General features: G+C 44.0%; 1 protein-coding gene across 6 annotated transcripts in view; it reads right to left on the bottom strand.

The window, feature by feature from the left end:
* Nucleotides 1-15858, bottom strand: part of LOC118174102 — a 272434-nt gene that overhangs the window by 244557 nt on the left and 12019 nt on the right. For all 6 annotated transcript variants that reach the window (XR_004754535.1, XR_004754536.1, XR_004754537.1 and 3 more), the window contains one exon: nucleotides 2310-2411. Coding sequence is in view for 3 of the 6 variants with exons in the window: in XM_035339200.1 (XP_035195091.1) it covers nucleotides 2310-2411 (102 nt within the window). In the remaining 3 variants the exon portion in view is untranslated. The remainder of the gene's footprint in view (nucleotides 1-2309; nucleotides 2412-15858) is intronic.

Consider the following 15858-nt stretch of genomic DNA (forward strand, 5'->3'; position numbering starts at 1 on the left):
GCTATGCACAGCTAGTAAATATTGATTTATAATGGTTAATTACAACCTGACCTGTAATACGTTTATAACTGCAGGTATATATATACAGTGATAATAAAAGCATTACAGCAGTATTGACGCACACCCTGCCACGGCTGTTTGTGGTGGACAACTGCTTCACGTTCCATGCTGGGTAGGCCCATCACCGGCTCCCTGGATGTCTAGTTACCTAATCGACTTGCTTGCTGAAGGCTTTGGTGCCCTCCCTCACTGCACTAAGAATCACTCCTCCCCACACAGCAGACTGAAGTACTGCTCAGTGGCATAACACAGCATTAGCACAACACTGCTTCTTCTTTTCCTTCCAAACAACTCACTCCTTGAAAACATGTCTGTGCCTCTGATACCAAGAGAACTAGGTTTCCCCAGTTTGAGAATAAATTGTTTTCAGTGTGTCTGTGCTTTATTGTATTATTTTAAAGAAAAAGTTCAATAGTTTCTGTCTTGGTGGCCACTTAGAAATGAGTCAACATCCCCAGGCTGTGCCAGAGACAGGTATCAGTAATGCTGGGCTGCACAGGACAAAAACAAGTTTCATGCTGTTGGTGAGGCTTTAGGCAGAAGGCTGCATCCAGCCTGGGACACTACACCTCAACATGCATGTCCACTGGAGAGCCCAAAAAGTAGCCAGCAGTTAATTCACTAAAAAAAACAATGAGCAGTTCAGAAAATTTGATCTGCAAGGAAGACTGAATATGCTGATATAGTTTAACACAAAAATTTAGATGTCTGAACCTCATGAAGTGTTTTTGTAAATGTGGCCAACTGAGGAGACAGCTATGAAACAGCCAGCTCAACTACAACATAGAAGTCAAAATATTTGTTAAAATGTCATGCCCCCTGCAAAGACCGCATCCTTAGCATGTTGTTCAAAACTAGGCACTTCATCTTCTGGTGCAACTATATCTTCTGATGTGACAGCAAGTGTGAAGGAAATCTTATCTTGAAACTAAGTCAAGAAATTCTTTCAGCCTCTCCATCTTGTAATTCTCGATAACCATCTGTCACAGCACAGAGCTGTACACTGAGTGACTATTACGTGCATTAATCAGAACGTATATTCTGAAGTGTTGTTATACACAATAAAAACAAATATAAAGTTTTCACTCCAAACTACCATGCTAAAACTTTCTAGATACTGCATGCAGTGTGGCAGCTCCCAAGCTTTGCTTAGATTAACCTGATTCTTAATACAGCAATGGAACTGAAATCCTAACAATATTAAACTCTACATTTTTGTTCCAAGGCCATTTTTAATATTTCAAAGTCTCTCTTCCACACAGTTTACAAAGAAAAGTTCATGTTTCTAACCGAAACTCACCTTTTTTCCCCACAGGTGTACCTATTTCCTTCTGACAAGATGAAAATACTTTCTGTCAACTATTTGTGACTTACAAAAAAGTGAAATGAGTGAATTAAAACAGTTTTCAGATATATTGACAAAACATCTCACAAGGTTTTTCACTTCCATTGATTCAGCATTTGCTATCAAGAAGCAGCACTTTCTCTTCTGAAAACTCTAATTCTATTATGCCCAGTCAATCCAGCGGAGAAAATCTAGGGTGCATAGAAAAAAAAAACTGCTTTTTACAACCCATTGTCACTTTCATTCTTGCATTTACCCGAGGGTGCACCAGTGGCTCCAGGCTGACAAGTCAATGTGTTCGTTTGTCCAACAAATTCCAGACCTTGCTGTAAGTTACAGAATTGCTATCACTCTCAGTACACTATAGCCCACCACCTACAATGATTTGATATTCTCTGCTCAGGTGGATTTAAAAGGTTGAATTAAAAACTCCTTCAGATCAGGATTAAGTACCATGGAAGTTGCACAAAAAAAGAATCTGTTCTCCATCTATACGCAGCACATCTTGTGCTAGCCAAACCCAATGCTAGTAACTTGCTTGCATAAAGCACTCACGCAGCTTTAACAAAACTGAACACTCTGGAAAGTGTTAAGGTACATACACCATTTTCCTCATCCTTAATGTTACATGGCTGCTAGCAGGGTTACAAAAGCAGAGCTTAGAAGCAAAAAAAAAAAAAAAAAAATCACTTTCAGAAGTGATGTGTGACTTTAACACATGAACTTTGTGTTAACTGGAAGAGTGCCTGCTATTCTTTTGACCTCAGTGTGCAACTCCAGAGCAGCACCAATCCAGACTCAAACTAGCAGTGCTCACACAGGATTTACACAAAGGAAATGTTCATGTGCCTCATTCAGGAAAAAAAAAAAAAAAAGTGAATGTGTTTTTGCTAGTTCATTCTACCTCTCCATGTGCACTCATGTGAAGAAGTCTCATAAAACCTGCTGGGTTCGGGTATGCTCTGTCCTGCCAGCTGAATCCAATTATGTACAAGGTGTCACTGCCCTGAAAAAAAATAAGGCATAGTAACTTCACATAAGGCCAACAATAGCCGCAAGCAATACAGAAGACTATTTTCTTTTAAAATAAGTTTTCTTTACCTGCATTGCCCCACCCAAGTGTGAGTTTGCAGTTTTCCATGGCAGAAAGTGTTTACAATATTAGATGTTTTAATAAATTTGCACTTTAAAACTTCTCCTAAGTGTTAAGGGGCTGCTTTGCAAAGACCTTCAGAAACTTACTCATGTAAACTTAAGTGACATGAATTAATTTGCCTGAGAAGACTTTTTAAACCACAACAAAAGCCTGAGGAGAACATAAACCCCTAGCAAACAATTTATACCTCCAGCAGTTATTAATCCCTATTTTGCCAATAGGGATAATATGGCAGGAAAGCTAGGAGAAGCCTATTCTCATTTGTATGCTTCAGTATTACACACCTATGTTTATATACAGATATGATGTCTTATGTGGCTATTCAAGAAGCAGCACCATGCTCAAAGTATTTGGTATTGACAATGCAGTCTTATCTGTTTAAGAAGGAGTTGCAGGAGTAATTCCTCGAGTTTCACTTCTGTGTTGCTATCAGCATTTGGCAAACTTTTTTTTTTAATCTCTAGATTATTCTCAACCCAGACAAACCTTTCTCTGACAGGCACCATAATTATTTCCCCAGGACCTTTCTCCTCCATCATTACTCCATGCTGAACAGTCCCCTCAGCCATGAAGGGCCCCAGAAAGCCTAAGGTAAGTTCAGATGTTGCCCCAGGCTGCGTCAGGGACCACAATGTGAGTACAAGCTGCATGTCATGCATATTCCTTATGATGGTTTCACAAGGAAGGAGTTAAACCTCCCTAGGCTAGCAAACATAGGTAGCTAGTTTCCCAGCTCAGCCATTATTTAGTATAGACAGTTGTTAGGGGTTCTTTATTAACCTTAAATAGAGATCAAACCTTTGACTAAGTTACATCTGTGAACCACTTCAAGAAGAAAATTGTAATTTTGAAGGACAAACTGCAGTGGATCAGGGATAAGGGACTAAAGAAGCTGTTTCATTCAATAGTCTGTTGTTGCCCGTTGGTAGCTCGACCAGCTCCTACGCACAGAAGAGGTTTGCTGGGTGCCATCAAGGAACCCTCGCGGCTTGCTGTGCACCCCTGGAGGGCAAAGGCAGCAGCCGAACCATGCTCCTACCCATCAGGAATCCCAGCTGAAACAAAGCACGGCAGCTTTACAAATGCACACACTGCTCTATTTATTAAGGCTTACAGTAAGTATTTGCATGATTTGGTATCAGAGGGAAAGCACACAAGTAACTCATAGCGCTTCTGTAGGAAGTTATACCACAATAAATACCAACATCCTACTTCTCACTCCATCACCACTTCCCTGTCCTCTCTCCCCACACTGGAGAAGCATTGGCTGTGAGCCAGCCATGAGGCTTTTCCCACGTCATCTGTAAGTAACAGCAAACTGTGGTAGACTACACAAGCATGAAAAAGCAGCTTCTGAAAACACTGATTGGATGGAGTGATTAAACTAGTTTTTCTTTGACTATCAGAGAAGTTGGAATACCAGATACTCAGGAGTACATTTGGATATCCAACAGCCTTTTGCTCAGCACCATAGCCTCTTTAATCTCTTTCCAGTGTTACAACAGCTGTTGAGCTTCCAGTACTCCCGTTTTCTGGTTTGCCTTTTGATTTCTTTTTAAGCAGAAGATAGCAAAAAATCTCCTTTATTTAGGAAATGGCCAAGAGACACACCAGAAAACTGAAGAGCATGAAAATTAACACTTGTTGCACAACAGATCTTAGAAACTGTCTTGAGATGTGCTGGGAGAACACCTGGAGATGCAGTTGATTAACAACAGGATTGCTGGAGTTTCTGTGAACAATCTACTGTTTTATCGCATTTCCCCCAAAGTATTTAGGCTTTCAACAAGCAGCATAACTGTTTTCAGAGATGCATTGTTTTTGCCTAATTTTTAATGTGTTTCCATCACTAACACACAGGAAGAACACGCCGTAAGGTGTTTGGGGTCTGTCTTGCATGTGACCATCTCCCCACTGGTCCTCCAGGAAACTGAAGCCAAGGGGTGAGATAGCACCCGGCCATTACAGACCCGTGGCCATTCATGATTCAGGCCACCAGCAGCTCCTTCAGAGCCAACAAGATGGCTTCACAAAATACTGCCAGTAAACATAGCAGTCCGCACTGCCTGCTTGGAAGCCTTTGTAGAGGACCAGTCCAGAGTCATGAATGATGGTATTTTGCAGAAAGATGATATGCTAAAGGAGAACGTTAGAACACACAAAACCCATGCAAAACAAGCACTCTCTCCCCTAACACACACCATCCTGCCCCCAACACAAACCCAAAAAGCTTGCTGCGCTGTGAGCAACAGGAGCAGTACAAAGCAAGCAGTTCTGCAGGCAGCTTAAGAGTGCTATTTTGCCTGTTTGAGCAGCCTGACTGTCAAGAACTCCTTACTTTTATCTGAAATATGTTGAATGAATACACAGCCCCAGAGGTCAGTGCCACTTCCCGATAAGCGAATCAAGCCGGGAGGATGGTTTGTCTGAAGCAAAGGCTGCACTGAACAGGCAGGGCTTCTAAAGGAAAGCATCAGCAACATAAGCAGCAGTGCTGAGGCTCAAATGAATTTATAGAGCACGTAACAGATGGCAAGTGGTTTCCCTCTGTCAGGCATCCTTTAGCATGCGTGGGAAGCACGGGGGCTTGTAGCAAGGGAGAAACTGGTGTCTGACAGGCTCTGGTATAGACAGGATTGTGCCTGTCTGATGCAGACTTCCAGCAGTCAATTAAGTATTTCAGGTCAACGCCAACTCAAAGAAAATATTCCGCATTTGCAACACATTAAGTGAGCTTCTCAGTGCCCTACCAAGTTACTAAGGCAATTGTCAGATATGAAAATTTCATTGGCATTGATTTTAATGGAGAAAAGGTAATGAAATGCCCCCTCTATAAAGGGTAAGCATCTTCAGGTGAAACTTACTGTTGAGCTACGTCCAGAAAGACCTACAGATCTTCAGGAATCTGATCTGAAGCACATCACAAGGCTGGCTGGCTCTCGAGTTAGTGTTTTTATAGTTGAAAGGAAAAGCAACTTGAACCATGGCAACAGCAAAGTCTGGAAATCTGTCTGAAGTAAGGGCATCCATCCACTGCCACCTCCCGCAGGTAGCTGCCTATCAGGGCTCAGCTCTCACATGAGGCTCTGGTTATACGAGGTGGGGACAGAGGGTAAGATGGGGAACACCCCAGGTCACTGTGGGCATCCCTGTGGTAGGAAGACATCCTGAAATGCAGGAGTGAAAACTACCTGGGGCATCTAGAGGCTGATTCAGCAGTCAGACTCTCCTGCCCCACAGCAAAGCAAGTACGAAGTTACTACCTCCATTTTAGAACTACTTCACACTTTCAGGGCCACATCAGTGACAAGTTGATCTTTATGCCCCTAGTTTAATCCTAATTAGGTTCCTCAGCAAATAGCACTTGTCAGGAGCCAGAGCTCACTGAAGTGCAACGCTCAGCAAGCGAACTTCCCCCCAACCCACCCACTACACCAGATGATGAACAGGGCACAGAAAGGAGGCTGTTCTCAAAAGCGTCAGTGACTACACAGGATGTGGCATGGTATCTCCTTAATGTGCTGCCATTAGTGATCTCAAACAGTCCTAAACTCTACAGGACAGTTTTTGAAATAAAAGCACTGGGATGCACTAGCTAAAGCCTTTTAACCCTGTTCCACTGAGAAAGTGTTCTGCATGATTACAGAGCAACCTTTTATCTGATGCCATCGTTTCCCTGAATCTCTGGCTTCAGCAGCATTGCCAGGTTACAGAGCTTCCAGCCTGCCCTGCCTCCCTCTGCTATTCTCTTCCTCCCCAGCTCACCCTCCTCTGCTTCCCCATACACCATCCCAGCCATCTTATTTACACCACAAATGTCCAACTATCGCACAGAGGCTGCACCATGAATCTGACAACTGAAGTGCTGTGGGCTAGTGACACACGTAGAGAAGGGAGAAAGAAGAGGTTTTAGAAGACTGATCGGTCCCCTCGGCTGGCCCGGAGCTGTGAGGACAGAGCAGGAGCACCCTGTGCTAGCACAGCGCAGTTACTGCATGCTGAGGGCTGTTCACAGGTACCTGGGAACATCTGTGCTTCAAGGAATGTGAGTGCAACGCACTCACAGGCCTTGTTTAAGATTTGTTGATGTGGATTAAGATCTCCTGCAGCAGCTGGGCTTGGCAGACAGGGAAATGGCCATGGAGCACCTGGTACAGAGGGTCAGGAGCAGCCACCGCATCCCCCAGAACAGCACCTGGGCTTCCTCCTCTCTGCTGCAGGCAGGCTCAGGGCCAGGCAGCGAAGGTCCTTGGCACTGCCATCTTAAAGATTCATCTCCTGTCCATTGCCCAACTTTAAACAAAGAGCTATCTCGACTGCTAAATTAAGCATTTTATCATCAAACTGCCACAGGGTTTATGTATGAACTTTAAAGCAAGGGTTGGAGTATAAATAGAGCTGGTATGTTAAATAGCTTGTGAATGATTTATAGAAAGAGCTAGATTTGAGTAGAAGCTTCGTGGTGCAGAAGTAACAAGCACACATTTCTACTCTGCCTATAAATAAAAGAAGGTCATCAGATCTCTGGGGAGAAAAGACAGTATTTCTCACTGAAGATATCCTTCCACTAATAAGACACCAGTAGTATTGCATTTAAAGAGTTTTCTGCACACAAGAGCAATAGATGCATCTGTTTAGCTCCTGGTGTAATTAACAGATTACCAGACGGCCATAAAAAAAAACAGTGAAATGAAACACCAAGACAAGCAGGAGCTGAAACATGATTTCCACTTCAGCTGCTAAAGCCCTCCCCAGCCCTTTGCTCTGACAGAGACAGCAATACCGGGCAGTAATGTGTTACACCAAGAGGGAGCAGAGGGCCCATAATTAGCTTGATCTGTTAGGCACAAGGGACAAAATCTCCCCATGCTGGGACAATAAACCTAAGTGTTCTCATTGCTCAAAGTGACATACTGAGGGTATTCTAAGAGCCTTTATGGATACATTCTAAAATACCAATTAAAAAAATCAATGATTTATATAAAACAAAAAATTAAAAACAGAAAACAAGTTAGCACACATGCTAGTTGAACAACTTCCAGAGACAAAGATCAGGCTGGATATTTTACAAGTCCCACATAGCTGCTAGAAACCAGAAACCAAACTCAGGAAAAAAAAAAAAAAAACGAGCTTGAAACAAAGGCTCTGCCACTGCCTGGTCCTGTGCCAGTCACTGCAGTGAGACTTAGCTCCAGCTTCTTGAAGGACAGATGCTCACGCACCTCAAACAGATCACAGAGTGCCAGTTTCTATCGTCTGTTCCTCTCTCAGCAACCCATACTCCAGCATCTTTGGGCAGTTCTTTCACCTCTGGATGGTGAACTCTTGTGTACATTACCCAAGTCACCCAAGAATTAAAGCATCTGTGGCTCCTTTAAATCATGATCTTTATTCCCAATTAAGAAGTGATGGAGGCTGGTGGTACCAACACAGTTTAGAGCAACATTTCAGAATCTCATCATTTCTGCCAAATCAGCTCTGCCCAGTCAACAGTAGCAAAGAACACCATCTTGCCTGCAAGAAGCACCGCTGTCCATCTGTCCATGCAGAGGAACAGCTGCTTTCCACTCAAGAGCCACTCTATGCCCACACTCTGAGCCAAGTGCCTCAGCCCCGAGGCTGCCATGGATGTCCGTCGTCCTAAGAGAAGCTAGCTGTCCTTCCATGTCTCTAAGTGAGGGCAAACTTATAGCTGGATCCCCAGCTACCTACAAAGGAGTTCTACAAAGTCTAATTAATTTAACACTTAGATATTTACACAAAGCCAGTCTGGAAGACCAGACTCTTTAAGCAGTATTACACACCTACCCACATCACACCTACAAGAGAGGTTAGTCCCATTTTAAAAAGGACAAAATTTGTTCAAATGACTTGCTGACACACAGCACGTTCAAGCAACTTGCAAGTTAGAGGGGGGAAATAAGAGTTCCCTACTCTATAAACACCACTCAAAATGTGAAAAATCAAAGTGAATAGAGTAACACGTCAAAGACGCCGTTTTAATATGCCTAGGACTACATCCGTCCTTCCTTCATTAGCTACTGTCCAGTGCCAATTTAATTCTGCTCATGAATCATTCTGACTTCACTGTTGTTAGAAGTAATCGCAGATGTCATGCCAGCATTTAAACATTTGTAAACCTCAGGAAAACTTGGCTCCAGTTCACCTGAAAGAATCCCAGCTGCCTATTACACAAACTCTGCAGGGGCTACTGTGTTTGCTCCCCAGGGATAGCTCTGCCACACAGCACAGCCCTACCTGGGTATCCGCTACGCGGCTTCAGAGAGGCCAGCTAGCTGCACCCACACAGCACTCCACTTTAGTTGTGTAGCACGCAGGGCCACAGAAGTGTGGTTATGTTGGTTGCAGGAGCAGAGCCTGGAGAGCTGAGCCAACCAGCTCCAGCACCTGCAGCAGTGCTGCACAGCACAGACCTACCTCCCCAGTCCAAGCTGCGGCTCTGTAACATAGGGGCACTCAGCACTCAGGGGTTTGTTCATTCTGTTCTTAAATACTCACTGATTCTCCTGTTTGCTGCTTTTGGTGAATGCTCCTTGACACCACCCACAGACACGGCAGTACATAATGCCTTTAGAAGCACATATAAAGTTTAATGAATGACTAATGAAGTTCACCCTCCGTCTATCCCTCTGCAGACCTATTAGCATTCATTATCATGCCATGAGGTTTTTATATTATGAATGAGATATTAAAAGGAATTTGAGGAAAAAGGGCAGCTTTTCAGAGATGGTGACCACAGAGGGTCTCACTCAGGTCAGAAAGACTTGTTGGTATTCTGCTCCCCAGAAGCCAGCAATGAGATTATCAAAGCCATCTCACCCGTTTGTACAGAACAATTTCCATTGAAACCAGTATCCTCTGACAGCTAATCCCAGAAGCTAACTCCAGTAATTGTCTAGAGTTCTAACAATTCACAGTTGTTAGAAAAGATATCCCAAAGACTGTTCCACTGCACACAGCACATCTTCAGCAAGAACCTGCTGCCCTGCTAGTCTGAGCAAGTAAGAAGTATCCCATGGTCCTCACCACTTGCTCCCAGCAGTATCGGGGTAATATTTGGGAAGTTTTGGGATAATATTTGAGAAGCTAGTATTCTGAAGCTTCTCTTCAGTACCAACTTATTTATGAACAATGAATGCACGGTCTCATTTCCCTGAACACAGCAGGATCCAACTGCAGGAGGCTGTTTCTTTGTTCCATTTCTCAGCTTGACTTCCCTGCCATCGCTACTCAAAGCTTTTGTCTTCTTATACATCCTCAGGGTCTCTCCCAGTCTTCTGGCTGTCTCCTGATAACACCAACTCCATCTGCAATTGCCCATAGCAAAGACACTTGCCAGCAACAACAAATATTCTCCAGCGGGTTTGTATACAACCAACCATTTTCACTCTGCTGATAAAGGGCAGGAGAACAAACTGCCCCTGCTGAGCACACCCAAGTGCACATGGTTGTGTCTACACTGCAGCATGAGTGGCTTCACAGCTCTTATCCCCTGTAGCTTCGCCTGGCTTCAGGACAGGATGATGGAGCTTAGGAGTACCATGTCCCTGAATCTGGAAGAAAACTCAGGGGCACAAACAGTGAAGAGCCACAACACAAGGCCATACACGATGGAGGGCTCAGAACAGCAGGCTGCACCGTTCAGAATGCAGGCAGCATTTGTGTGACTAGCTACTCCAACTGCTGGCTTGGCAAGAGAATTGGAATCCATAGCAAACTAACTCAATTATTACGCTCCCCTCTCTCAACCTTTGCCCCCCCACTTCCCCCCCCCCCTTTTTTTTTTAAATAAAAAAAAAAAACAAACACTCCTGCAACTGTAGATACACACTCACATCTTCCTTACAAATCAAAAATACTCAGGGAAGTTCAGTTGCAGATACATGAACAGCATTAAGCTTCCAAATGGGACTGCACGGGAAAGGATGCCTACAATGCTGCAGTCAGCACTGGAGATTAAGGTGCCTGTCTTCAGACGCTTCACATTCCAGCCCCAAACACTCCGTTGCCTTGTGCCTGTTTCCTCCCAGTTTTATTCCTGCCCACCAAACCTCTGAGCCAAACACCTGCAACCTCTCTGAGTCACTACCAGACCTACGTACCATGGGGATGAAAGGCAGATGGGAGAAGTTAAGGTGTTTTAAAAGGAAAGGGAATGAGACCATCCGGGCTCTCCTAGATGACCTTTGCCTGCAACACCCCAAAGTCTCAGCCAGGCTGTAAAGCTGCTGCACCAACCTCCACCAGACCTAGCAGCCTCAGGGACTGCGCGCAGAGAAACAGGTGGGGTGAAGGGGAAGGAGAAGAACAGGAGTCAGCATAAGGTACGGGCTTCGTCAGTGTATGGGCATAGTATGCATCATGCAACAGCGAGGGCATTAAACCCTACCCACACCACTATGCATACTCGGCAATAGGGAGTGCTTCATTATTAGTATGAAATTACACTGGGCACAACTCTTAATCAACATTAAGGACAAGTGCCACACAATAATTTGATCCTCAACTGTGCACACTGAAGTCACTTAACTCCAACGTGCCTTGGTCATAAAAAGCATGGCAAAACAGAGGAATTATGTGGTGTTCATTCACTAAGTAAATCCAAGTCCAGATGAGTCAGACGAGTTTCAGAGAGCTTTCCATGAGAGCCACTTCACCATCAACCGCCTCATGGCTGAATCACTCTGCCAGTCCCCTTGCAACAGCCGTCCCACCAGTATTCAACAGGATGCGGAATCTCTCTGCAGAAGGGGAGTAATGTGTGTTCGTATCCTGTGATATTTCGTTTGTCATAAAAATCAATAGAAATTTTCAGAAAGGGCATTTTTGTGTTCTGAATGTGCTAATGTGACATTCACTGGGCCAAATTCATCCCTGCAGCAACAACTGCCTTCCTAGAGCTCATGCTGTGCTTGATTCAACGAGAGCCCAGTCTGAATAATCTCTTCCCGCTGCCTGCGACAGGGGAAATTCCACCCTTGCTGTTGCGCAGAAGACAGTACAGAAATTATGCCAGCTCCAGCTTAGACTTGCCATCTCCATTTCAGTCTGTCATTCTCAGCCTCTTCCACAATGACACAGACAAGTTTGCCTCCTGTGATTCACTCCCACCACGCTCTCCTCATAGGCTAGCACTGCATCTCTTATTTCCTAGTGGGAGTTTGTTTCACACACTTGGAGTGATCCGCAAGGATGTTATGGCTACAGCCCCCTTCAATTTGCACACTGGAACTCCCATCCTGGCCAAAACCTTGGCCACCCACACTTATCACAGCACATCAGGGGTTTGCAGGCATCCCCACCCACTGATGGCTCCTAGGAACACGACAAGGACCTTTCATTTGGTGGATATGGGCAATTAGGAGAATGAGTTTATAGCAAACTTGATTGCCCCAGATCCTCAGGAGCAGAAAGCCAGCTTCCCGCAGAGCTGATGGCAGTACTCCACCCTACAGCATGTCAGCAGGGCACATCTTCTGCTACAGGAGGAGCTTTGTCCACTGCCTCCTTCCCCTGGGAAGGGAGAGATGGATTGCATGAAGGCAGGTTAGAGAGCTTTGGCCTTCTGACAGCTGGCTTTAGACAGAGAAAGAGCTTAACTACAGAAGTCACATAGACTATCAGGAGGAACAGTAACCACACAACATCCAAGACAGAATCAAACAGCTTCCAAAGGCCCAATGGCCACAGCTCAGCAGTCACGAGCTAGCAAACACCAGCAGTGCTGTACCAAGGACTGTTCAACGCAAACAGATGCTAAAGAATCACAGGCTGCATTTGAGTCAAGAGCTAAAACCCCCTTTGAGCAGCCCCCTTCCCACCACTCTGCCCCTTCCCTGGGGGTCTGTCTGGTCCTGCTGCAGCTCCCCGACACCCCCTCGCTGCGGGCTGCTCATGCACCCAGCTGTGCCCAGGCTCCCCCTGCTTCAGACTTTCCTCTGCCCAGCCAACAGCTCAAGCACTAGTGGCCCAACAACCTGTAGAGGATGCCCAGCTTGTCTACAGCCATCCCTGGGCAGTCATCTCTACCACCACTGCTAGGTTTACAAACAAGCTGGCAGCACCTCAGGAAATCCCTTTCACCTCCACTGCCACCTAGTGCAGTTTGAGAAAATAAAAGAACCACAAATGAAGGCACCTGCTCACAGCATTAACTGCAAGCTGCCCAGTAACTTGATGTCTTCTACATCCAAATGGAAGCTTTTTCTTAGCACTCTGCTTGTACACACTGGAATCCTTAAGCACTGCTTTAGAGGATAATAAATTAAAGTACAGATAGACCTGAGCCAGAGCTAAGGTCAGAGAGCACCAATCTGCCAAGGAACACTGCAAAAGTTTCCACAGGCTCTCCACAGGCCAGGTTCTTTGATTTGCCCTTTCCTCAGGCAGCCAGACCAGTGCTGGACCAGCAAGTGCTCCAGTTCCTGCACAGCACCACACACAGCCAGCCCAGGGAAGGGAGCAAGGGAGACAAAGCACTCGTATTATTACCGGCATGGAAAGCTGCTGCTTCAGACGGGTGCACTGAATAAGCCCTGTATCTTAGCATCATTGCTTTTGAGTTGATGGATTTTTAACATCCCACAAAAAGAAAAAAAAACACTGCACGTATCAGGCAGCAACCAAGGAGCAAGAACAGCTTGTTCCATCCTTCCAGAAGGCAGACACTAACACCATCCTAGTGCTTCTGCACTGACCATAAATTACTGAGAGCGTACGAGGGATCTGATTTCATTGCACTACATTATTGTTAAAGAAAAGCAAAGGGCTTTGTCTTATTGTTGAGAGGCTTTTAGAGATTGGATTTATAATTCATCTAAACAAAGCATCTGCTTGATGAGACAAATTCTGGACAGGTTAATACCAGCCTGTCACACTGCCAATGAGCAGCGTCCTTATCTTGTCCATGTAGCTCAACTATTGCATAGAAAAAATGGAAAGGAAAAACCCTAAGAGATGGAAGGAAATTAAAGCGGAGTAGAATTAAAGCGCATTCACAATCAGGAAAGCAAATAAAAGTGTCACAGTGCTCAACAGCAAGGCTGAAAAGGCAAATTGATTTTTTGGTTCACTGACAGAACAAAAAAAGAATTGTTTTCACTCAAAGCAGCTTAGTGTTACTTGACCCTTATTTAAATAAAGATAGAGCATTTTTAGATTAAGATTACCTGCAAATTAAGAGCAAATATGATGCTTCTACCATCCATTTTTTCCTCCTAATCCCCAATGAAAAATAAGTTTGCAAGCAGTTTCAATAGACAAATCTTTTTTTTTTTTTTGCAAATGAGAGTAGAGCAAACATCTCTCATTCAGTCTCCGCAGACCTAATCTGTCTGCGCATTCATAGATGTCTGCTTATCTGTTACAATTTTTCCTCATGTTGGCATGTCAGCTAACACCACCTGAAAGCTCCTCATTTGTCCAGCCCTGATAATAACTCCTTCCTGATATTGAGAAGTAGAGATCGCTGTTGGACAGTCAGTGTTACAAAGCTGAGATCAAGGAGCTCAGCAGTACTTTCCTGCACATATAAACATACAACCTGTAGGAGAAAAACAGGAAGATCGTATCATTGCTCTCCATCCAGGCCTGCCCCCCCCAAACACCCCTAAAATACATTTGCTTAGGAAACCTGGTGAAGCTTATGCAGATCACAACAGAAGACAGATAAACAATTTGCAGCTCCAGTCTCCACGATAAGCACAAGCACCTGACAGAATTTGGTTTCCACATATACATACTAAGGACAAAGTATATCCATGCTTTTCAGGGCTCCAAAAGATACCTAAGAATTAGAAAACCATTAAGTAAATATAATTATTTGCCATAATTTAATGCAAAAAGTTTTTCTCAGCTGGAAAAAACCAATTTAGTAATAAAATCCAGATGTCAAATGTAAGCTGTTAGACTAAGTTTAAAACATGACATTTTTAAATGACTAACATCAAGCAAACATGATTGATTTTGAACATGAGCTTAGAGTTTCTTTGATAACTTTCTAAGCGTACTGCAGAACAGCTATTTCAGAGAAACCATTCTGCATCCTTCCAAAATTGCTACAAATAAAACATTCCAAAAAAATCTCTACTCCAGTGATTCTCCTTTCTATCACAATTTGCCTGCAGCATTATTAAAAAAAAAAATCTATTGAACAATAAAATGTAAGTGGAGCTCATGTGTTCAGTCAGCACTCCCACCTCACAGGAACAAATTCTATTTTCAATAATGTTAATTACTTTTCTTAACAGTCCTCTTCTTCTCCATTCACAGCTCCCATTTTAAGTCATCTCACAAACTTCTGCTAGAGTAACCCATGACTGTTTGAGACAGATTAATGCAACAAAACTATTTCAAATTGATTGGTTTATTATTTACTGAAAGATCAGATCGCTTCTTAAATAGCACGCATTTATTGAGTGCCAGCAGCAATCTAATTATTTGGTATGTTTCCAGTTAAACCTGTTAACAGCCCATGTCCAGGTAGCAGTTTGGGACTCTCATTTCTCAGTGAGATGTGCAGACCTGCTGGTGGGGGTGATGTGCATCACATCTGACATCACCCCTAGTACAGCAAGAATATCTTCCATGCCGTAACTGATTACTAGCAATGAGAAAAAACCTAGCCCACTCCAACAAACCAAAGCATTGCTGCTGATTTCAGTGCAGGTTTCACATACTGTCTAAGGTGAAAGCAACCTTGATTCCGAGTTTCCAGAAGCTGTTTTCAGAGCTGCACCCCTGCTCTCGTGGGTGTAAGCTCAGTATTGAATCTGTCCTCCCCAAGTGGGAGGGACTTTAGACAGATGTGACAGGAACCGAGGACTTGGGGGAGCAGACAGATTTCAATTCAGGTCCATCTTTAAGTGCTACAGCATCATGTGCTGACAACCAGAAAAAAAATACAAAATAGAGGAGAAAATAATGAACATAAACATCATGACACAACCACCTCATGCGTGTTTTTTTTTTTTCCTTCTTTTCCTACCACAATACCCAAATGGCTTTTTTTGTTGTTGTTTTCTCCAGCTTCCCACAAACCAAACACAATCAGGAATTTCAGGGCACAGAACAACCAAATCTTCTACCTGCAATGGTGGGTAAGTGACAAAAACAGAGTCAGACTGACCATGTCTGTACTTCCAGGTAATTCAGGGCAGGGAGGCAATCAGTAACTGAAGCAGTTAGTGCTAAGGCCTTGCATCAGCACTTCATAAAAATATACAGGTTTATACTATGGACTAGCCTTAGTCCAGTCCCTTATACTGCATGTTCTTAT

Source organism: Oxyura jamaicensis, chromosome 14 (genome assembly GCF_011077185.1).
Source record: "Oxyura jamaicensis isolate SHBP4307 breed ruddy duck chromosome 14, BPBGC_Ojam_1.0, whole genome shotgun sequence".
NCBI classification, from domain to species: Eukaryota; Metazoa; Chordata; class Aves; order Anseriformes; family Anatidae; genus Oxyura; species Oxyura jamaicensis.